This window comes from Equus asinus, chromosome 28 (genome assembly GCF_041296235.1).
Source record: "Equus asinus isolate D_3611 breed Donkey chromosome 28, EquAss-T2T_v2, whole genome shotgun sequence".
In the NCBI taxonomy this organism is placed as follows: domain Eukaryota; kingdom Metazoa; phylum Chordata; class Mammalia; order Perissodactyla; family Equidae; genus Equus; species Equus asinus.
The window spans coordinates 49447306-49470982 of NC_091817.1; the positions used below are offsets into that span (position 1 = coordinate 49447306).

Genomic DNA, 23677 nt, shown 5'->3' on the forward strand with positions numbered 1-23677 from the left:
AAGTTCACGGCGAGTTTACAGAGAACTCAAGCTGTCATCCTTTCTTGACTGCATGGCCATCCCGCCAGCATTCCATGCAGTCTTGGTATCACTTTGACAAGATATTGACTCACTGTTTGGAAAACAGCACTGAGCTCTGGTCTAGTGTTTACATTGCTTTAAAACTATTATGTAAACATGGGGAGCTTGCTAAGTGGACTCACATTGCTTTTTTTTCCTGAGAAAGGCCACAGCCATATTGACAATATTGGTGGTCAAGCTGAGAGCCCTCAGCCCCTGTCCTTGTGCTGGCCCATGTGCAGTGTCGATGGTGGCTGGGGAGGCAGGCACGGCCTCACCCTCTACCCTGATGGCTCAGGATGTTGCTGCCCCTCCCTGCAGGCTCATGTGAGATCCTCCTGATGGAACCGTGAAGTCCAGAGATGCTTGGTGTCACCAGAGACCGCTTTCAGTTTGACCGTGTTCACAGTGAAGTCAGCATCAGTGCTTGGAACTGTGGGGGGTTCAAGACCGTAGGTCCTAGTGTGAGATTTAATGCTCACGGGCCGTGGGTCCTTCTTGGACTGCTGTAGCCCCAGAGTGGTCACTTGTGTCCTCTGTCATGCCCCCCGCCCCCATCCATCCATTCTCAGCCCCCTGTTCAGTTCTCCATCTGCACTGTCTGCCCTGTACTCCCTCTCTAGTCACACTGTCTCCGTGCCCTTCCCAGCCCAGGCCTGTGCGAGCTGCTCCGTCTTCTGGAACCTTTACTGTGGTTCTCCCAGGGGTGGTCGTTCTTACCATGTCTGCGTGAAGTCCTCTTCTCCTGAGGCTGGCCCTGGCCTCCCTCTGGGGTGGGCAGCTCTGCCCCTCTGCTCATGACCTCTGCGAGGGCAAGGACTTGGAGCCCATGGCAGCTCGGGTTCTCATGTTCATCTGATGTTCCCGGGAATTTCAGTTCGTTCACTCACACTTGACCTGGAGCAGTGAGGTGGCGATTCTGACCAGGTGTGCGGAAAGCCTGGCCGGTCGGTCATTTGCTGGAGAGGCAGCCGACCACCGAGCACATTGGTGTCGGCTTGTGGAGGCTGAGATCAGAATCTTGGGAATTCCAGCATTTCTAGCAAGTTCTCCAGGTGATTCTTACCTCCCTCAGCAGAGTGAGCCTCCACTCCTCAGGGACTGCTGTCTCGAGGTCCTAACCGTCTTCAAGGGGTCGAACCCACAGGCTTGATCTGCCTGGAACACAGGGTGGTGTTTTGATGAGTTTGGCACCAGGGGGCTTAGTTGTGTCTGGGACGTCCCAGTGGTGGGGAGAAGCCTCCACAGCCCTGTGCCGCTCCCTTGGGTCCCTGTGTCCGCGTTGGCGGGGCCATCTGCATTCCAAGGGCTCTGGCGTGAAGATTCAGTCCGCTGAGTCCAGTAACTGTCCGTAGCTGTGTTTGGAAAGACAGACAGCCTCCTGGTCCCAGAAGACTGTCCTGCTCCAGCACCTGCTCTTGCCCCTGCTGCGTGCCCTCCTTCCCCTGCCCCCTCCCCTTCCTCCTCCCTCCTCCTCTTCCCTACCCATCCCCTCCTTTCCTCTCCTTCCTCCTTCCTCTCTGTTCCTCCCCCTCCTCTCCTTCCCCCTTCCTCAACTCCTCCCCCTCCAGCGCCCCTTCCTCCCTCTACTTGCTTCCTGGCCTGCCTGCTGCAGGCAGAGGGTAGTCCTTCCTCTCTGTTTGGTGTAACTGAGACTGATTCTGGGTTCACTGAGTGTTTCGATCCTGAGCATCAGACCCAGTGCCCAGCGTGGAATTGCCCAGTAAGTATGTGCAGATAAAGTAATAAATACCCAGAAGTTGGCGCCTTTTGGCATTCCAGCTATGACCTCGAGGTGGCCCCTCTAGAGGTCCCGTCACAACCCTGTTTCGGTCACATGTCCATTTTAGTTTTGTGTACGTGGGCTCAATAGAATAGCAGCTGACTGATGTTCAGATGCGTGTGTCTGAGCGCATGCTCACGGCACCACCTCTTCACTTCTAAACCGTCGATGTTTCTGAGAAACGATGCTACTTACTCATCTCTTACTCTGAGTTCGGAAAATCAAATTTGTGGGATTTGTTTTCTGTCCCTAGCTAAAGCAGGAGCCCAGCCTCAACAGCCCTGAGCAGCCCTTCCAACCACTGGTCCTCCCCAGCGGCGACGTGGTCATCTCAGTGGGGTTGCCGAGCCTCACCTAATGTTTGTGGAGATCTCGTGATTCAGGAGCTCAGCTGGGAGAGGCTGCCTGCGAAGGGGGCAGGGTGTACGAGTCGCTTCTGGCCTAGCCACTTGGCTTCCTGCTCTGCTCCAGGCCTTTGGCAAAGTGAGACAGTGCTGGCCACCCTTTGTGGGGACCTCCGCTGTGCATGGAGGCTGGAATGTAATTACCAGGACATTTCAGAATAAAGCTCATGAGAAATCTTGAAGCAGTGGTGACCATAGCTGTGAGGTGACTCAACAGCCCACAAGCCTGGGAGTCACTCTGTAGAAAATGGGTGTTCCTCTTGATCCTGGCCACCCAGAGGGAGGGTTCACTCTCCCTGTTAACGTCCCTAGGCTCCCACCTCGGCAGATTTGTACTGGGGCTCTCGCTCGCACCTTACCTTGCTTCCACCTTAGGGTCAGAAGAGATTGTTTGGAAAGCTGCGGAGTTTCCAAGCAGAATCAATAGTTGTCTTGGTTTGTGATCATAAATGGAGTTTCCTTCTACCAAAGGTTGAAGCTTTTTTAAATTGATGTTTCTTTAACAATCACCAAGTCCTTTTACACGCATCTACGACGACCAGGGTGGCTGTTAGACAGAGAAGGAATCTGGGGTTGAGAGAAGCCAGCCCACTTGCTAAGAGTCTATCTCGGAAGCCTAGGGCTGGCCCAGGGCCTGGGCTGTACCTCCTGGCCTCCTTCTTGTATCTCAGAGGGACTTGCAGATATCACATGCCAGGTAAAGAGGTGGGAAGTCCGTCTCCCGTGCGTCTCCTCTGGATGGGAGGGAGAGCTACCTGCCTTGCTGCCCTCCTTATTCTGTCAGCATCGTGTCTGTCCCGTGATTGTCACTGAGGCCTTGCTGAAGGTGGAGAAGTGGGGTCCTTTCCACACGTGGATGTTGAGACCTGGGCTTTGGCATTTTAGACTACCCTCAAGAAAGCCGGGGTCTGGGTGTGTAGCAGTTTTCAGTTTGCAGAGGCAAAGACTGGAATTGCTTGCACAGGGAGGCCAGTGGCAAACCTGCTGCTTTCTCTCCCACCCTGCTGTCTGCTCACTCTATAGCCGTCATCCCAAAGCTTGTTCTTTGTGGGAAGTGGCCAGGAGGTGAGAGATCAGACTGGGCAGCTAGATGAGGCAGCTAGCCTAGATGTGAGGATACCTGGAAGAAAATCCGAATCTGAAGGTCACCCGGGGCGTGTGGCATCCATGTGGAGCAGTGCCCATTTCCAGAAGTGTTCAAGGATATCAGGGTCTGCAGGAGTCAGAGGTCAAGTACAGGCAGAGTTTGCAGCCCCTTGGGCACTCAGGTGCCCCCCTGAGACCCACAGTGTGCTGGGCACCAGGCCCTGCTCCTCCTGTGTCCCCTCCTCCTGCAGATCCTCCCTCCCTGTGATGCCAGGCTCGGCGGTTTTCATTCTGTTATTAGTTAGTAACCTTTGAGATCCTAAAATCACAAACTGTGCGTTCCTCAGGGTTTAAGGCGAGCACGTGTGGCAAGGAAAGAGATTTGGCTACGAGAAGACGAAGGGGTCTCCATGCTCTGAGCAGGGGCTCAAGAAGGTGCTCCTGATCTGTAGACGTCCAGGTTCACCGCTGGGAGGGAAAGGAGGGAAGGGCGGGCGGGAGGGAGGGAGGCTCACCAAGCGGGACAGGGAGAGTCCTGAGTCCTTGTGGAAGGACTCAGCTGGGAGGAGAGGAGGGAGCGGGAAGGTTGGCATCCCCGGAGCCCTTTGTCCTCCGCCATGCAGAACACCAGCTTACGGCTCTTAAATCATCTTTCTCACTTAGGATGTGCCCAGCTTCCAGCCAGGCTCTTCTCAGAGCAGTTCCAAGCAGAAGCTTAAGTCCCAGAGTCCTCTAAACATGGGTTTGTGCTCGGGTTCTTGTTGTCCCAGAGGCAGGCAGCCTCCGTGTGGCTCTCCTGCTGCTGACGGCCCCCAGATTCATGGTTGGGACCTGAGGGGTGTGCTCTGCCAGCGGCCTCCTTCAAATCCCTGATGGTCGTACTCTGAGACTGCTCTCGTTTGCTGCCTTCCCGACGGGGGCAAAGCTGAACACAGACGCAATCCTTGCAAGTGTTTTTAAAGCTCTTTACTTGCTGGAGTCGTAAAGCGAGCCTGGTGTTTGAGGCTGGCACTCGTTTGATGTTGCCTATTCCAGATGCTTGGGCCTGTGTCTGGGGTCCAGGCGGCATCCTTGGCTGGCTCTGCAGGGCCTCCTGCGGCCTCCTGTTGTCAGACTCTGAGCGCTGTGGGCAGGCCGTCGTGGAGGCTGCAGATGTGCCTGCCGACGGCGCACAGCGCTCTGCGTTCTGCTGGCTCTTATGTGAGTTAACGAGGCGGGTGTAGCCCCTGTGGAAGCTGGTCCCGAAGGCAGTAGAAGGGCATTTATGTGTTACAACATGGTGCGTTCATCTTTCTGAGATGGATCCACAGAAACCCAGGCTGCTCTTTTGGGAGTGATGCCCTTGTTTCTGTTCATCAGTCGTGAGCGCCAACACTGCTCTCTTTTGTGACTGTGGAATTGTCCCAGTGCTCCTGGCCAGCACTTTGGAAGTTAGGGGACGATTTGCCAACAGCCCCCGTGGAGTGTCTTTCTTGAGTGTGTTTGAGCTGAGCCTCCCCCTTCTCTCTTTCAGAGGACTACCCCAACGGCACCTGGCTGGGGGATGAGAACAACCCCGAGATGCGGGTGCGCTGCGCCATCATTCCCTCCGACATGCTCCACATCAGCACCAACTGCCGCACGGCCGAGAAGATGGCGCTGACGCTGCTGGACTACCTCTTCCATCGGGAGGTGCAGGCTGTGTCCAACCTCTCGGGCCAGGGGAAGCACGGCAAAAAGCAGCTCGACCCCCTCACCATCTACGGGATCCGGTGTAAGTGCGGGCCTTCCTGTTCTCGCCTCCCTTAGTCCGTGGTCGTAGGAAGAACCTGGCTGGAGGGTGGGCCCTGCGAGGCAGTGTTTCGGGGATGAGTCAGGACCCACACTGTCAGCTTGGAGAGGATGCTGGCGTCAGAACCAGCCGCGGAGCAAGGATAGGGATTTCTGGATTGACGTTTCCTGTAGTGAGTGTTGCTGGTGCCCTGCCCGTGGAAGGACCCTGGGGACGGTGAGCCTTTCAGCCCCTGCCTTCACTGTCCTCAGGCCACTCGAGGAGGAGAGGAGCAGGGCCGGAGCCTCCCCTATCCCCCAATGACCACAGCCTTCTCCTGGGCTTCCCAGAAGCAGGAGTGGGGTGCCGCCTGCCTCCCTTCAGAGAAGGCTCTGTTTATGGGCTGACCACCCTGACCGTGACCAGCTCTTGTATACTGACCTTACCAGCCTGTGACCTAACACAGCTGTGCAGGTATCTTCCTCTGTGAAGAGTGGTGTGTGCTCACCTCGGTGATCACTGTGTCACCTCGATGCATCTGATAGGAGCAGGCGTGCTCACATCCTCTCATAGGCATCCCTGGCCTGACTCTCACCATTGGCTTATTCACCCCATAGAGTCTGCCTGACTGCAGAAGGCATTTGACATGGCTTATAATAAAGACCTAAAGTAAATAAGCACGCGAGACATGAGACTTCTAACAAAAGGGTTAGGTAGTCGTATCCAAGAACGCAGGTTCTGGAGAGTTGCTGCAGTTGAGTGTGAAATTGAAGTCTAATTTAGCAAAATCAGTCACCCCGTATCCATGATCTCATACTGACAAGGGCTGCCGTCCCATCAGGAAGGAGCCTTGTCCTGCACACAGAACTCTGACATCAGTCCGTGAACCTTTCTGTTAGGAGTGGCGAGGAATAGAAGGGCTGACTTTTTCAGTAGCTGTTATAAAAATGGTGGAAAGATTTCTCATCGTGCTATTTATACTCTCCTTTGGTTAAAACTGAAGGTTTCATACTGACTGCAGATTTTCCTGACAGTTGCTGAGAAATGAACCCCGGTCTCAGCCTTACACTAAGGTGGCTTGTCATCCTGGTGTCCCTGCTTCTTGGCCCCAGGCTTTCTGCCACTCCCATCTGACCCCGAGGGTTGTCAGTCACAGACCCTAAAAATCATTTTGAGTAGCTTCCTGAGAAACTGTACGTGTAACCAGACGACATCAGCCCCTCTGGTGGGGATAAAGCAGTTCATGGATGAGTAGAGTGTCGCAGGGGTCAGCTGACTTGTCCTAAGGGCCACATGGTAGATGTGTTAGGTTTTGTGAGCCATAGGGTCTCTGTTGTAACCCCTCAGCTCTGAAAGCAACCATAGACAGAATCGTAAACGAATGAGCGTGGCGGTGTTCCAATAAAAAGTTACTTTCAAAAGCAGGCAGCAGGCCGCCAACCATCTGCTAACCCTTGCTTTAGAGCATGATGCCGACCGGGACCCTCCTGGTGCAGAGTGCAGGCGTGGCACGTAACATGCATGCAACCTTAGGTCACGTGGGTCTGCTGGGTGACAGAGTACCATGTGATGGTGTGTGACAGTATGACCCACAGTGCAAAGCACTGTTGGGATGTGAAGATGAACAAGAAGGGGTCCCCTCCCACCCAGTGTGGTCACATTGCTGTAAACAGCTGCACCCCCCAAGAGTGTTACAGGGAGCCTGACCGTGCTGCAGGGTTGGAGGAGTGGAGAGGCTCCGTGAGCTGAGCGGCCTGAATTGGGCCTGGGGCTGGGTGGGGATCATGGCCTCTGGGTGGTGGGCCACTATTCCCATAGAGGGTGACGGGGCTACTGGGATGTGAAGGTGGAGGGTGGTTGCTTCTGATTTGGAGAGATCCCTTGGAATATCAGTCCAAGGAGTATGGGCTTCCTGGGTTTGGGCTCTGACACACAGGTGGTTAGGCAGAGCCCTGGAGAATGTTCCAGAGAGGTGGGGGCGGGGAAGCTGGGCAGGGTGCTACTCAGAACAGCAGCACACGGTGATGGGGCCCACACACTCTTGCCCAGGGGGTCCTCGGGGCGTGGGGAAGACGCTGCATCTACAGTCAGGCAAGTGCTGTTTGCCTTACTGGAGTGGGGCTGCCAAGCTTTCCCTCACTCTGGAAACACTCCTGCCTTCCCAGGGTGTCACGAGGTGGGAGACGAGTCTTGCGGGCCTCTGCCGCTTACTAGGGGCTTAGCAAGAGCTGCCCCCTTGCACCTGGCCCGGCACATTCCGGGGCATGTCCCCAGGGCAGTCAAGGTTATTGGCTGTGCTCACCAGCCACAGGCCCCATGTGCACCCACTGCCAACTGGGCCTGCCTCCCTGGGGTTCTGGGCCACGCCCCCTGGAAGGTAGCATCCTGCTGGTGCTGCAGCTCTGCTAGAAGTCTCTCCAGTTGTGAGCTCCCGTGGGGTGGAGGCGTGCCCATGTCCGCACCCACGGCACCTGGTACTGCCAAGATGCGCTGTGAGCGCCGCTTTTGAAACAGCTCTGGGGAGAGTCTTGGGCAGGGCGGACCTTCAGGGAGGCTGTGGAAAAGGATGGTGTCTTCACGGGGTATGTTGAAGACTGTTGGGGTACGGCCCAGGGTTGTGGCAGAGGAAGCAGAGTGGACACATTCCAGGGATTCTGGAAACATGAGCAAGGCTTGGCTTAACAGAAACTCAGAGGGTCACCCTTATCGCTGGGTGCTGTGAAAGATTTTTTTTTTTGTACAGAGGATGACTGATTTACCATCATAAACTTTTGACTTAGAAGCAGAATAGTTCTGTTTTACATTGAAGCCAAGTGGCCTGTGAGTGTTTTGGCGGGAAACCGGGCTGGCCTGCGTGTGTTCTTGTGGGGGTCTCAGTGGGGGCAGCCCGTGCCTGGGAAAAGGGTGGTGGGGTGTCTGGGGGCTGGCAGAGAGCTGTGCAGACAGCTGCTTTGTGTAAGCAGCCAGCGTTGCTCTGTACGTTTAGCTTACAATTTCTTTTTCAGGCAGGGAAGCCTGTGAGTGTCCTTAAAATAGAGGAATTCCTGACCCAGAGTATATACATTTGCTACTTTTGTTATATGCAGTTTACAAAGAATGCAGAAGTGTCTGTAATAAAAAAAATCACTGAAAACGTTGAGATAGAGCGTTCCTGTGGAGTCCTCCGGGAGAAGCGGGGCCTGCCCTTACTATGCTGTCCTTTCGTGTCCCTTGTTAGCGCACGATAAAGCCACTGTTGAGAGAGCAGACCAAAGCCTGGTAGAAGAGACATCAGGGGTGTCCCAACCCATACCCTGGAACGAAGCTAGGCGTCTAGCTTTCGGCATGCACACCCGGTCCCCGGAGGCCACCTCTGTCTGCAGTTTCACAGCAGGAACAGTGAGCTGGGTGCTGGGCCTGGGTAGACTGCAGGTCTGGCGAGAGTCGCGCTGTGGGTGACTCTAAGCAGCTTTAGTATGGACAGACTGAGCAGAGGCCGTCAGTTGAGTTTACAGTCCAAGGCGGACACAGCATCCCTAAGAACCACGGCTCTGTCATGCAAGTTCAGAGTAAGTGGATGGTCCATGTCTTCATTTGAGAGCCGGGAGGGGACTGCCCTGGGACCCACACGCCTGGCCTGTTGGTGCGAGGGACGAGATGAGTTGAGAGGAGAACAGAGGGAGCACCCAGTGTGGTTGCACACAGTTGTCTGCCCATCTCACTTCTTTAGGTCGCGGCTCTTCTGAGAGCCTGGCCTTATTCTGAGTACTTGTAGCTCAGCGCCCCTTTAGTGGCTGGCGGATGTGTGCGCCTAGCAGCAGTGTCTTATGGGGGAGGGGTGCAGGCAGACGGAGTTTGAGTCAAGACTTAGGAATATTGACCGCATGGCTGTGGGCTAGTCCTTGTGCCCCAGCTGCTTCACCCTCGCCTGGAGAGAAGCCTTGCACTGCTGTCTGGGGTGACAGGCAGGGCCCGCTCTGCCTCCACACTTATTAGGCCCTTCTCGTTTCGCCTCCTACAAACTCCTGAGAGAGGTTGTCCACGGGAGCCCTTGCTTCTCCCCACACTCCCACTCCAGTCTGACTCCTGGCGGAGCCGTGTGCAGGGTGAGGTCCTGCAGGCTGAACACTGCCTTCTCAGTGTGAGCACTCAGGTGGAATTTTGAAATGTTACAAGTCCTTGTTGACCTTGTCTCCCTTCGGCCCAGCGTAATTCGTATTGCTGATTGTTGCTCAAAAACCAGAACAGAACAAATGAGCGAACAGATCAAACTACCAAGCCCTGAGCTTCAACAGCAGCAAGTGTGACATCGGCCACTTTGTCATGACCGCCTTGGTCCCTGCTGTTTCCGCGGACTCTGGGTGACACCGACAACTTCTGTGGTTGGAAACCTGCTGCTGCCACAGTCAGCCGAGTCCAGCTTACTGTGGAGAAGATTTTCATTTAAATTTCTCTTTTCCATTTGTCAGTAGAAATATTTTTCTCCCTTTCTTTTTCTGGGGAAGAAAACTCAGCATTTTGAGACATATAGTATGCAGTGTTTCTGAGAGCCGCCTTTCCTAGCGAGGGATGAGAGAGCAGTAGTACATGAAACAGGCCACGAAGAAAACGTTAGCTTTCTGGGATGGCACCTTCTTTAGGGCTCCCAAGGATTGCTGGGCCTCTAAAAAACTTGAATATAAACCATATAGTTTGCACGCTGTATGCAGAAGTGGCACATTGTTGTAACTTTAAAAGATTTGGAACATGTTCCTCAGGGATGTGACCTAAAAATGTAAGCCATTGGGTTTTCTCCCCTGGATTTGAGAGTGCGGCCTCAGCTTTTCACTAGTGGATCATGTCAGGCTCTGCTTAGACTCCACAGTGGAGTGAGACGCCAGTCTGTATGCGTGGCTAGAAATGAAATGAAGCTCACATCAGAACTGACAACTCCAGATCTTCGAAGACGTCTCTAAAGAGTGCTGACATGGATAAGAGATCCCCATGAGACTCCATAGCAATTTGGGGAAACCTTGTTAATTGGCAGACATTAAAGAGTCTTGCATTCACAGAGATTGTGGTCGGTCGTTTTCAGATCCGCCATGCTAAGAGAAGACAGTGTTTCATGATGGAACGTGGTGGATAACACAGAAGCTGCGTTCACACTCAAGTGCTCAGATGCACTTCCCTAGTGGGGATGCGTGTTGCAGGGTGTGTGAGGGTCCTGTGGCTGCTGTAACAAAGTACTGCAAACTGTAGGGGCTTAAAACCGCAGCTCTGGAGGCTACGAGTCTGAAATCAAAGTGTTGGTGGGGCCACACTCCCTCTGAAGGGTCAGGGATGAACCTTTCTTTGCCTCTTCCAGCTTCCCATGATGGCCAGCAGTTTGCCGCCTTCCTGGGTTTGTGGCAGCATAACTCTAATCTCTGTTTACATCGTCACACGGCCATCTTCTCTGTGTCTCCATTGTCACACGGCCATCTTCTCTGTGTCTCCATTGTCACACGGCCATCTTCTCTGTGTCTCCATTGTCACACGGCCATCTTCTCTGTGTCTCCATTGTCACACGGCCATCTTCTCTGTGTCTCCATTGTCACATGGCCATCTTCTCTGTGTCTCCATTGTCACACGGCCATCTTCTCTGTGTCTCCATTGTCACACGGCCGTCTTCTCTGTGTCTCCATCGTCACACGGCCGTCTTCTCCCTGTATCTCCATCATCACACGGCCGTTTTCTCTCTGTGTCTCCATCATCACACGGCCGTCTTCTCCCTGTATCTCCATCATCACACAGCCGTTTTCTCTCTGTGTCTCCATCATCACACGGCCATCTTCTCCCTGTATCTCCATCATCACACGGCCGTCTTCTCTGTGTCTCCATCATCACACGGCCGTCTTCTCCCTGTATCTCCATCATCACACAGCCGTTTTCTCTCTGTGTCTCCATCATCACACGGCTGTCTTCTCCCTGCGTCTGCATCATCACGTGGCCATCTTCTCCCTGTGTGTTTCTCCGTGTCTCTTCTCTCCTTATAAGGATACTCATCATACTGGATTTAGAACCCACTGTATTCCAGTATGACCTCATCTTGACTTAATTAATCACATCTGCAAAGGCGCTATTTCCAAGAGAGGTCACATTCTGAAGTCCTGGGAAGGACGTGATTTTGGGGGACACTTCAGCATAGTCTGGGTTCTCTAGAGCTTTGATAATAAGTGCTTTGTCTTACACAGCTTCCCTGGGGGCCTAACACGGGTCTTTGGTTATGCTGAGGCACCAATTTGTCTGGAGAACTGGAGGGAAGGTTGGTCTGTGTGGACTGGGGGTGAGAAGGAGCCTGTGAGAAGTGGACAACAGTTGGGGGCCCTTGCTCCCAGGTCACCTGGACACTGGGCCTTGGAGAGCCCTGACAGTGGTCATTGGCTCTTCTTACAGAGTGAGGAGCTCGTTACGCCATTGTGCTTCTCACCAGTCAGTGGGGAGAAGGGCCAGCCTGGCTCTGAGGCTGGGACATACTGGACACATGTGGTGCATGGAGTGTGAGTGAGGTGCTGGCCCCACCTGAGTGAGAGCACACAGCTCATCCCCCTCGCTCGGAGGGCTCTGGAGGTCTGTTGTTTGCCGAGGCCAGTGGCTTTCAAGTAGGACTGTCGTGTTAAGACAGGAGTTGCTGGTGCTCAGTTCTCTGCGTTTCTTCCCCTCCACTTGAGAGCACATCAGCAGTGAGAGTGTTTTCATTCCTCGGTGACTGATACGGCCCATGCCACCCACCGAGCACGCGATTAGGAGCTCTGTTGGTTTTATTTTGTCTGTCCTTTCCCACAGTGCTGCTCAGCCCCTCTGTGGGCTCGTTATTTGAGAGTCAGGAATCTGGTTTTATGATTTGAACCACCCCTGTTCATGATGGGCATTCTGGAAAGTGGGAAGGCAGCTCCCAGGGACGGGACTCTCTTCAGATCTTTGGGGGGGCCAGACAGCTTGCCAGGAAAGCAGACGGGGGCAGGCCCCCCTGGGCCGTCTTCTCCGGGAGTGGCCGAGGGGGCTTACCTGCTGAACGGCTCTCTCCTGAAGACGCTGAGGGGGCTGAGCAGCTGCCTTACCTTCCAGAAGAGATGCATTCCCAGCTCCCTGGGGACCCTGAGGCTGGGCAGCGCACCGGAAACGGCCTCAGAGTTGCTGTGTCTCCTGCGCAAGGCGGGCAGGGTGACCGCCAGGCTGTGGGGTGGCCCAGGAGCAGAGGCATGTGGCCTGAGATCCTTGTGCATCTTCCGTGGCGTTGAGTGTCCCTGGTGGGGTTCTCGGGTGCTCTCGTGGGGAGGGGCGGAGTGACCGCGGCATTTCTTCTCTGCTTGGGTGGGCGCTGGGAGGCCTGAATTTTAAGGCTGGTTCTCACTCCTAACTGATCATTCGACTGGGAACTGAAGTAAGGGTAATGACATTCTTTATCATAACATTTTCTTATGAGCATCAAAGAACTTAAGAGATAAAGCCCTTCAACAAGGGTGACATACCAGTTCAATTCAAAGTAATCTTTTTATCACTCATTATAAGATTTTCCCTCCACCATTCATTAAGCTGAGGTTGCTCGCTGCTGTCAGAAAAGATGAAGACCACTTTTGGAAAAGCCAGAGGAGGCCGCAGCTTCAGGCGCCGCGGAGCAGTCGGGGCTGCTCAGAGCCGGGTGGCTGCTCCTGCACGGGGGTCCGCCCTCTGCCTCCCACCGAGCCGGCTGCGGGAGGCATCGCGCTGCGGGTTCGTGAGCTGGCTTTCCTTGGCAGCCGTCAGGTGGCGTTTGCCATGCAGTCGGAGTCTTGAGCTGCTGTTGGAAGGAATTATGTAATAGGATGTCTTAGGAGAATTTAAAAGTGGATAATATATAACCAAATGAATGTGTATTTTTTCTTCAGCGACTGTAAGCCAGATTTTGAATGGGCAAATTGGTTTTTACAAAGTTGAACTTAAATTTTAATGTTTTCGTTCATTTCTTATATGTATACACCCATGTGTGTCTTGTGTATATTCTTTTCTCTTACTTGCAAGTTCTTAAGATTTTTTATAATCTCATTAATCTCTAGAGGCATTCGGAATGTTTTTCCCTTGAGGGTGAAGATATGAGGAGAACAGGAGGATGGTTTTTCAGATGTTTCTCTTTACTGAAGCTGCCTGATGGGATGCTTTGATACGGTGTGCGATTGCCATGCCTCTTCTTTCTTGGAGACCACAGTGGTTGGGCTCCTCTGCAACTACACTCAACAGCTGAGTTCTCCTATAACCACGTAACTGTAGTTAATAGTTGGGTTCTCCTGTAATTAGTCAGTGATTGAGTTCTCTTCTCGCTAAAGTTGGTGACTAGCGTAGAAACTTTTGAGGCCACCCCGTGCACCTAAAGCCAAATGCAGGAAATATTGATTGAGTAATGATTCTGTGATTATTTTAGAGGTGACCTGAAAATCAGAAAGCAAAGAGTTGCTCCTTCATTTGTGTTTCCTCTTATGCATGAGTGTTAGAGCACTGTGACACTATTGTAGGTTATTGTTCTTTCTGATGCTATAAATCCTACTTCTCTTTTTTATCCAGATCACAGAAATTTTGATTGTCATTATATTTAGAATCAAAGATGTCTTAAGTATGTGCTTATAGAAAAAGTCAAGTGTCTTTCCAAGACAAAAGGAACTTTTGGTACTTAATATAGTTCTTGAGAAAGCCGGCACTTCCTTTGTTTGGATTATTTCTAGTATTTTGGTCTCGATGGGAGCGGATTTTAGGGATTGGGCATCAATTTAATTCTCAGTAGATGGTCCAAACTTCATGCTCTTAGTAGTCAAAACAGGAAGTTTTTCAGCTTAATCTTTTTATTATTAAATTTTTGAATTTCATCCATTTATTTTCCTGTTAATCAGTGAGGTTTCACGAGCCAGCTAGAGAGGAGGTCATCCTGTTTTAGAGCATTTCTCATGGTTCCCACGTTTGAGACCCTCACTTTCTGTTGATTCAGCACAAAGAAGAGGTGATGGAGTCTAGGGAGAGGTGGGCGGGGTCTCCACCTGCCACCTGCTCCTCAGGGGCCTCCCTGATCCCTGGTTTCCTCGAGGTTGGTGAGGGGATCTCTGGGTGCCATGCAGGCTCGCTGAGAGCGCCACCTGTAATCTGAGAGGTTAACAAATGTGGGTGCTAGTGAGACGCTCTGTTGAGCGCGGGAGGAACTCCTGGGGGACTGTGAGCTGCACGCGCCCTCGGTGGCCGGGCCCTTGATGGCCATTCAGCTGGGTGTGTGGGGCTCTAGCAGGTAAAGATAATCTCTGCCCTTAGGAGGTTTTCATTCTGATCGAGGAGGCAGGTGACAGGAAAGTTACATGAGCCAGCTTCAGACTCAAGTAGCAGCAAGGAACGTCCTGAGATGAATTGTAATCACCGTCAGTTAACCAACATTGCAGCATCAACTGCGGGCCCAGGTGCTCCTGGGTTCTTGGCATACATGGGTGAACAAAACAAAGATGCCTATGTTTGTGAAGGAAACAAAGAATAAACACAATAAACACACAAATTCTCTGAAATGTTAGAGAACCAAGCTGGGGGTGGAGGTGGGAGGGACTCTGGCCTGGTTCAGGGCTGGATTACTGAGGTTGCATTTGAGCCAGAACTTGAAAGTGAAGGAGACAGCTGGGCAGGTGGAGGGAACAGAAGGAATCCTGAGCTGGCATTTGGAAAGGCAGTCCTGATAAAATGGCCGGGATCCTCGATCTTATCCTTCATGTTCAGGACATTAAGTGCCATCTGTGAAATCAGAGTGGAGAGAAGGGTGTGAGTGTGGAGTGTCTGGGCGGCTTGTATGAACCCTCAGCACCTACCTCGTTGCCGTACTTGCATATGGTGTGAGTGGATGAGGGCAGTCATTTCAAAGTTAAATAAATGAGAGGAATTTATAACATAGGACAGGCGTGCCTGTAGGGGGAGGTCCTGGCCCCAGTAACGTTTTTGTGTTCAGGTTGTTCCCAGACAGCCAGGACCCAAGGAGAAGGCCTTCGTCTCATGGTGCTTTTATTTGGGGTGTGTTCTTTCAGGTCACCTGTTCTATAAATTCGGAATCACAGAATCTGACTGGTATCGGATCAAACAGAGCATCGACTCCAAGTGTCGGACAGCCTGGCGCCGAAAACAGCGAGGCCAGAGCCTGGCCGTCAAGAGCTTCTCCAGGAGAACACCGTCCTCGTCCTCGTACAGCACTTCAGGTACGCGTGTCCTCGTCCTCGTCCAGCACTTTGGGTACGGGTGTCCTCATCCTCGTACAGCGCTTCTGGTATGGGTGTCCTCATCCTCGTACAGCGCTTCTGGTATGGGTGTCCTCATCCTCGTACAGAGCTTGAGGTATGTGTGTCCTTGTCCTCATGCAGCACTTGAGGTACATGTGTCCTCGTCCTTGTACAGCGCTTGAGGTGCGCTTGGTAGAAGAGCCGCGGAGCAGCTCGCACTGTAGGCCTCGGGGGAACGGTCCAGGGCGAGGCTGGCTCACCCAGCGGGACCTACAACTGTGCTCAGAGTCCAGTGACTGATTCTGTGCACACTCATGCCGTATAAGTTATTTAGGGAGTGCTGCTTATGTGATAGGCGGGGAACCTCAGCCAGACCCGTTGGAGGCTCTCCGTGAAGTTTCTGCTCGGAGGGTGTCAGACCAGGGCCTCTGCTGCTGATGCCGCCTGGGTCCGAAGCAGCAGCAGGAGTTCGATCAGGACCCTGTCGGCGCTGCGTGGAGCAGCTGCATCGCTTCCTCCCTCTGCCTGGCAGTTTAGCTTACTGCTGGCTTATTATTAACATTTGCATGGTGACTACGTACGAAGGGAAGGGGTGGATACTAAACTCTCTTTACGCCTCTTTTGAGTTCAGGAGCTCAGTTAGACTTATCTGCAAGACAGTGGGAACAAATTCCCTTAGACTTTCCTTTCAGGCTTTGTTGGAGGGCTTGTTTTTCCCCAGAAAAATGTTCACTAGGAATGGCAGTACGACTTTAGTATTGCCTTTCACCCAAGACATCTCAAAATATTTTAACAAAAACATTTTTCTTTTCTCTTTAACTCCCATAGTGGCTGCCTTGGCAGCGGCTCTCAGAACCTGAGCCCTGACTGGGGTCGGGGTCAGGATTCAGGGGCAGTGGTGGGCAGGGTTGGCTGGAACTCTTGCTCTGGAAACACCGCAGTGACAAAGCAGGTCACTTGGAGTCCTCTCAGAGTTTTATTCTGTCTGAACCCGACCTCAGGAAGTGCTTTTCCTCTGGTGGTTTTGGTAGTTACTGGACACCTCGCCTTAACTTGCTGGTGGTTCCTGCAGCGGAGGGGGCCGGCTCCTGTGGGCCACACAGGTTGTGGCCCCAAACAGTACTTTTGTGAGTGGCCTGTACTGAAGCCTCCCCATGAGTAATCCAGGCCTTTCTCTTAACATTAGGAATTCTGTCTTGAGCACTTAGAGAGGGAGCAGTTGTGGGGGATGCTGAAGCAGTGCTCCCTGAAGAGCTAGACTGGCTCTGTGGGCCTCGGAGGGTGGGCGTGGGGAGTGTAGGTTCCAGGAGGTAGGTTGCAGCCCAGCTGGGGTTTCGCCTCTTCACTCTGGGGCCCACGTGGCTCAGCACAGAGCTGGACACACAGCAGCTCTCAGAGCACGTCCTGAGCGAACGAGGAGGAGTGCTGAGATGCGAGAGCTCTCTCTGCGTGAGGGTTGCTCTGGCCCTGGGCGTCCGGCTCTGGAGGTGCCCGAGGAGGAGTGGAGCAGTACTTCTCCTGGCTGACCGCCTCTGTTACATTAGATCCTGACAGAGTAGAGTACCTCCGTGCAGTGGCCTGAGGCTCCACACTTCTCGCAGGTCCCCGAGGGATGCCTCAAGCTGGTCTGCCAGGAGCCGGGGTGTTGAGTCCGCTAAGCCATGGTTGGGTTGCTGGGCCGGCTGACCTTGAGTCTGCTCCTGACCTTGTGATTGGGGACTCAGGCTGTCTTTACCTTCCACGCAGGGTTTGACGTGTTATGTGGCTGGTGATTTTATAATTTGTTTTTATACTTATTTACTTATTATTGTTTGTTTCTCTTCCACGTGTTAGTGTTTCTTTCAACTGAATGACAGTAATCCAGTTTAATGGTAGCTCGTTTCTTCAGTTACTCTGTTTGTAAATATGTCAGTATTTCTTCTGAGATGCTGTGTTTTTGCATGATTCTTGGGTGCCACTAGCCTCTTTGGATGGTGAACAGCCACCGTGTGAGCCTGTCTTCAGGGCCTCTGTCCCCAGGCAGGCTCAGCGTGTGGGAGCATGAGCTCGGTGTCTTAGGATGGGCCTTTTGGAGTGGACTCTGTCTGAGAAATCCCGTCAGCTGGCTGGTTCCAGGTGGCTTTGAAGAACCACAGACTCAGGCAGCGCCTTGCCTCTCTGGGTGACAGGCGGCTGTCTCAGGGGCACAGGGCCTTGGGCCCAGGCGGCAGGGCTGGCCTTGTTTTCCTGTTGAGTCAGCTGTCTTCCCACTCTCGGGAGATGGATATTGTACCACATGAGGCCATTGCTGCCTTGACCCCGGTCTCTGTGCCCAGTGTCTGGAGTGGGAGCGAGTTCAAGGTGGGGTTCTTAAACAGAGGGAGATTAGCATAATTATGGTCCCTTGGCCTTTAGGTGTTTATTTGTCTAGGGAGAACTAAGGATAAGTTTCTGAGCTGTTGTATGCAGCCTCAGGCTCCTGCTAATAAAGCGCAGCAGGGGCGAGCCTGCCTTCCTGGAGTCTGCTAGAAGCCCGAGGCTTCCCAGCCCCAGGGCGGCTCCCTCACAAGCTGGAATAGAATGCGCTTTGAGAGAAACAGAACGTGTTCTTCTTTTGTCAGACTTTTTTTTTAAAGTACATTGCTTTGTAAGTTTCTGTTGGTTTATTTGTTCTCTATTTTAATATACTGCATACTTGGCTAAAATTAGATAAAGCAAAGTAGGTGGTTAGTTAAAGGGACTTCTGGCATTTTTGTCAATTCCTTTTGCATAGTCTTGGCCTAACAAAGCGAATCTGATATTTAAGACTATTCTGGTGAGAGAAATAATTCAGTAAAATGTAATTAAGCCAGGATTCCATAAATTTGGAGTTGGTGGTAATTCCAGCTAGAGTTGTCTTGTTGATCGAATTATCAGCAGACAAAAAAGGAACTTCCAAGTAAACGCTATAAATGCGATTCTGAGCCAAGGCTGGTCTATTTCAAGCTGAATTGGTATAGCCAATTTGAACACAAACCATAAAATCATTAGCTTCAAGAGATTTTTAAAAAATAAGTTTGGTAAAACATTTGTATTGCACTCTCCTATCTGGCAACACTGTGTAAACTTTTATATGTGCTTGAGTTTGAGATGATGCATTTTATTGTTTCAAGTAGGAGTCAGCATTTTCCCCTGCAGGTCTGCTGGTGCATGGAAGGCCTTACTGGGCGTCTCTTTAGTACCCAGTGTCTTACAGCTGCAAAGAACCCACCCTTGACAGTCCACTGCCCGCAGCTCTGTGTGTGCAGCTGTCTTTCCTCTGGACACAGAGAAGAGCCAGGCCAGGGGAGCGGGGAGAGGGGCCTTCAAGGGGCCCGCCCTTCACTTCACTCTCTTCCAGGGGTGGTGCAATCTGGAACCTTCTCCGTGCTCTCCCTTGGCCTTACGTCAATGTGAGCACTCTTGTCTGCAGTCACTTGCTATGGCTCTTGGATCATTCTTGATCACAAGCAAGTAACCAATGCAGTTTTTTGCACTGGACTTTGATATTGGCATAAATCATAAAACATAGACTTACGTTGTCTTCTTGTGTAAGTTATAGGGGGCTGTTGATTAAATGGTAAATTCAGTAATTTGAATCTTAGGTTTGGGAACTGTGTACATCATACCCACAAATCGTATCTTCTGTGGTTTTTTTAAAACCTGGAGTCTGTCACTCCTCTTGGCTATATCTTTGAAACATTTGAGAACGAGAAAAATCAGCTGATTTTTATTAACATTGGAACAGAAATTATTTGGGAATCCACTTAGTTATATGGTTCTGATTAACTAGTGAAGTGGACTGTAAATGTTTGGTCACATACCCTCTTAAAGAGGTTTGAAAAGTGTGTTCTTCCTTGCATATTTTCAAGTTGACATTTTAAAATGTTGACACCTAAAATGTTCCATTATGCTTTTAAATAATTGAAAAGGATGTAATGTCTGGCATATTGCAAGTATTAACATTTTAATATTATATTACTTTTTGAAATGTGTTGTAGAATCTTATTTACCATGTCAGTTTGATGCCTATCATTAAGCTATTAAAAAATACATTGAAAAATTTTTCTTCATAATCAGACGTTTTACATCTTTCTTTTTTTCCTTCCTTTCATCTTAACATTCCACTTCTCTCATGGAATTTCATCCTAATGTATAAGTTTTGGTGTTTTAAAGATTTTTATTGATCAATCCATTATAACTCTGCAACAAAAATATGTGTGTGTGTGTGTGTGTGTGTATGTAAAATTAAAATCTTTTCTGAGCCCTTAATATTCTAAGTGTTTAAAAAAATTCTTCTGATTGAGATATCATTACATTAAAATTAATACATCAAAACAAGCATATCTCATTTTGGATTAAACATAGAAAGTAAAATTTTATTAGAAGTATATCTTTAAATGAGTGGGTGGAGCTTTTTTCCCCAGTTAGTTTAATTATTCATGGGCAAATATTACTTATTTCTGGTCTAAAACAGTTTAGTCTCAAGTTTATTTCTACTTTTCCTTCTCGTTGATACATCCAGAGGGACTTCATTTAAGTGGATGAGGAATCATCCGTGTCTATGAATAATCAGGTCTGTAGACTCCTTCTGTCTGCAGATCAGAAATATCGGTTATTGAACACTTGTTACTAATGATTTCTACAAAAGGCCCTGGCTCCTCCTTGGGACGCGTTGACTGGAGTCTAGGAATGCAGAATTTCCTTTCCTCCTCTGTGAGAATTTGGGTTGGGGCAGAGGAGGAAGCTCAGAGGTCTGCCCGCATGGCTTGTCTGCTGGCTGATTGCTAAGGACCATCTACGTTTCCCCGCAGAGACCATGATGAGCACGCCACCACCTGCCACGGAGCTGCAGCAGCCCCCGCAGCAGGCCCTGCACTACGCCCTGGCCAACGCCCAGCAGGTCCAGATCCACCAGATCGGAGAGGACGGCCAGGTCCAAGTAGTATGTACCGTTCTCGCTAGTCTGCCTCTGGACAGAGAGGGGAGGGTGTGGCCCAGGGAGCGGGGAGCCCACCACCAGCTCTCCCGGTGTTTCTGGATCACATTGATCGCTTGGGTCGAGGTAAAAGTGCCCTTTTAAATTAGAAGATGTGAGTGGTACAAGCTCTTACGTTTCACAGATGAGGGCAGTCACCAAACGAACATGTCATTGTCACTGGCCCCTCGTGGCTTCGTATGTGTACTATACCAGGTGGCCACTGTCGGCTCTCAGGGTCAGGCCATTAAGCTGTCCCTACTTCTGTCCGTCCTCCCAGGAGGCATCAAAGATGTAGCATAGATGTTTTCTCAGTTCAGAAGCTTGGGCACCTTTTTGCTGTGGGAAGAAGACAGTGTTTCCTTCGGGGGTCAGTGGAGAAAGCTGGTGGCCTTAGCTGTAGCACAGCGCTTCCTTTGGACTGTCTGACAATCACTAAGCTTGTGTGGGTACTCGGCTCAGTGGGGGCCCGTCACAGCCTGCCTCCCCTTCCTCACACGATGCCGGCCCAGGGAAGTTCCCCCAGACTCCCCGAGGGGCCTGTGGCCCAGGAGAGCAGGAGGGCGGGAGTTTGCCAGCGTGCCCTGGGATCCTGTTGATGGCTAAGTCACACCCAGCCTCTTGTTGCATGCCTGCATCGCCAGGGCTTCTGCTGGAACCTGACTCCTCTCTCAGGGCGGCCTCCATTTGATGTTACACTCAGCACTCTGCCTGGAAAGGGTGGGCTTGCAGAAAGTGCTGACGAGTATTTTTAATAGGGTTTTTCTTCTTCTTCCAAAGGAGATGAGGCAGTTATAAATAGTGAATTCTTTGTGTGACAGTCACAAAGGCAGTTACTCTTATCTTATGAGTAACAAAGTTCTTTGAAAGAATTCCAGAATAGATAACTTTGCTAGAGGGTTTACACAGACACAGTAAAATGAAAGCATTGAAAATTCTACAGTCGTTTATTTTAAGACCCATGTTGATTAAGGTAGAATTTTAAATAAGATAGTGGGTATTTGTTTCCTCTAGCTAAGTTAAGATTTTAGGAATTATTTGTTTGCCTGTATCTACAAACAGAAATGCACTCTAGTTGGGTTCTTTGATTTTTTGGAACCACGTTTATTAGTGTTTCCTCCAGCTGTTTAAATAGTCATGTAAGTGTTTCTTTGGTTTAAGAAAATTTGCCTGACCTGTTTTCAGTGTAGACACATGTGCACATCACCCCCACACACCTCAGCGGAGCCTTCCCGCAGCCCAGGTCGCAGAGACTGCCTGACAGTCCCCAAGCTTTCTTGTCCCTCTCAGTTGATAGTATGATTTTTAAAAAAGCTGTCATTGTAATTTTCTGGAAAATTTCTGTTTCTGTTCTTTTCTATGTGTCCTTCAAATTTTTAAATTTGCTTGTTTAGTAACATTCAAAGATTTAACAGATTTTTCCTAGGCTGCATTGCTCCTTTAAAAATGACTGCAGAATGTTCTGTATGTGTTATATACTAAAAGTTTAACTTCCAAGAGGCTATTTAATAAGCCTGTGCCATGCACATATTACATTGCCTGATTCAGGAGTTAGTTGTCTTCTCTTGAATTGTGAGCAGATAATCAAGAACAAAGTTTCAGAAAGTGTTTCCTGTTTCGTCTTGTTTTCATTTTCTTCTGATGCTTCTTGGTGTCTTCTCTTGCTGCGGATCCCACAGGGTCACCTCCACATCGCCCAGGTGCCTCAAGGGGAGCAGGTGCAGATCACGCAGGACAGTGAGGTGAGTTGTGGCCGCCAGCACTGCCCAGGCCCGCCCCCTCTGTGCCAGCGGGCTCCTTCAACTCTGATCTTTGTCAAATGAGGTGAACAGCTGGGAGTCCCCAGATGACACCGACATCCAGCAGTGGCCACTCGACTCCTGTTCCCTCTGGCACAAACCCCAGGCCCTGCCTCCTCTCCACGCCTTCTTGCCTTTGCTGCACTGCTGGTTCATCTGCAACCCCACGTGGTTGTCTTTGTGAACACTTGCTGTGTTGAGTTTTTACTCCTGGCTGGAACTGCCTCTAAACACCATTCTCTCCTTGCCCACCCCACTTGCCGTCTGAGATGCAGACCTGAGCTCCTGCCCGGGGGCATCCCAGTGTGCTAGAGTAGGAAGAGCGTGAGGTGGGGCCCTGCCCCTGCGGCTGTCACCTCCACATTCTCCTCGGCTCTGTCCTTGCACTGTGGGACCAGTGCCGTGTTGCGGGGTGGTTGGGATCTGGTGAGGCCGCACAGGTGAGTCCTGTGAGCTTTCAGTGCGGCTTCCAAGGCCCTCCACATACCTGTATTTCTAGGATTGCCTCAGCTGCCTTAGGTTCATGAGATCCAGGCTGCTTATGACTGGTGTCGGTGCTTTGACATTCCACTTTTCTTTCATTTTAATCCGTGATAAGGACAGAATGTGAGAGCCCTTCCAGTGCTCAAGGGCTGCTGCATATGCGTATCGGGGTTTGGTGTGTGAAGGTCATGTTGACCCTGTGAGCTGGCTGATCATGGCGCTGATGATCTACGAGCCCATTGGGCAACACCTTCTCTTTCCAGCCTCCTATACAGGGCGTGGGTGGTCGGTGGCCATCTGTTACAGGGACGCTGTTGGCCGTTTCCTACAGCACAGGACAGTGTCAGTGTCAGATTCAGTGCCCTTGCCTTCCTTGGACCTCGTCCCGTGGCTGCTGAGCAGTGCACATGCTCCACTAGCTGGGCGTGGTGTGGAACGGCGTGCCCCCTGCAGCATGGGCCGGGAGCTGAAGCAGGCCCCAAAGATGGTCCCAGCCTCGTGCCTGACCTGCACTGTGGTGTGTGTTACACGGCTCTCAGGTTCCCCACAGACTGAGTTCAAAAGCTGACACAGAGCCAGCAGCAACTGTGAAAGTCCTGGGTTGTTGAAGACCTTTCAGGAGACTTCTCTTGAGGGAGGTGTTTGACTTGCTTAGTGGTGCCTGATGGCTTTCCAGAGCTACTTTGTGACCGTTTATCCTCAGGTTCTAGTGGTGACCCAGGCTACCTTCCTTAAGTGAATAGGACACTAACCTCCCTCTGACTTTTCACTTCTCAGAACCCAGGGCCGAGGTGGAGGCAGCAGTAGGTACAGCGGTAGGTGCGCCCACCAAGCCGTGTATGAGATGCTTGCTGGGCCTCCAGTCTGAGCCGATGACTGTGCTAGGTGTGGCTGCTGTAGTGAGAGCTTGAGTCCGGGCTCCTGACAGCAAGGGAAGAGATGAGCAGAGGTTCTGGGGCGAGAACGAGGATACATGGCTAAATGAATTCCTGTGGATGGAAAGATAAATGCTGGTCAATGAGGGGATTGGTTCATTCCTAGGAATAATCAGTTCCCTAATCAGCGTGTGGCCAGATGACTGAATGGGAGAAGGCACGTAGGTGTGGCTGGGGCGTCAGGTAGATGAAGG

The 23677-nt window shown here is 51.3% G+C and overlaps 1 protein-coding gene across 17 annotated transcripts in view; it reads left to right on the plus strand.

Moving 5' to 3' along the window:
• Positions 1-23677, plus strand: part of BANP (BTG3 associated nuclear protein) — a 119545-nt gene that overhangs the window by 59069 nt on the left and 36799 nt on the right. For 10 of the 17 annotated variants that reach the window (XR_011498921.1, XR_011498917.1, XR_011498920.1 and 7 more), the window contains 4 exons: positions 4847-5086; positions 15103-15270; positions 20103-20233; positions 21937-22008. Coding sequence is in view for 8 of the 17 variants with exons in the window: in XM_044760783.2 (XP_044616718.1) it covers positions 4847-5086; positions 15103-15270; positions 20103-20233; positions 21937-22008 (611 nt within the window). In the remaining 9 variants the exon portion in view is untranslated. The remainder of the gene's footprint in view (positions 1-4846; positions 5087-15102; positions 15271-20102; positions 20234-21936; positions 22009-23677) is intronic. The other 7 variants (XR_011498923.1, XR_011498924.1, XR_011498925.1 and 4 more) reach the window with 1 other exon arrangement.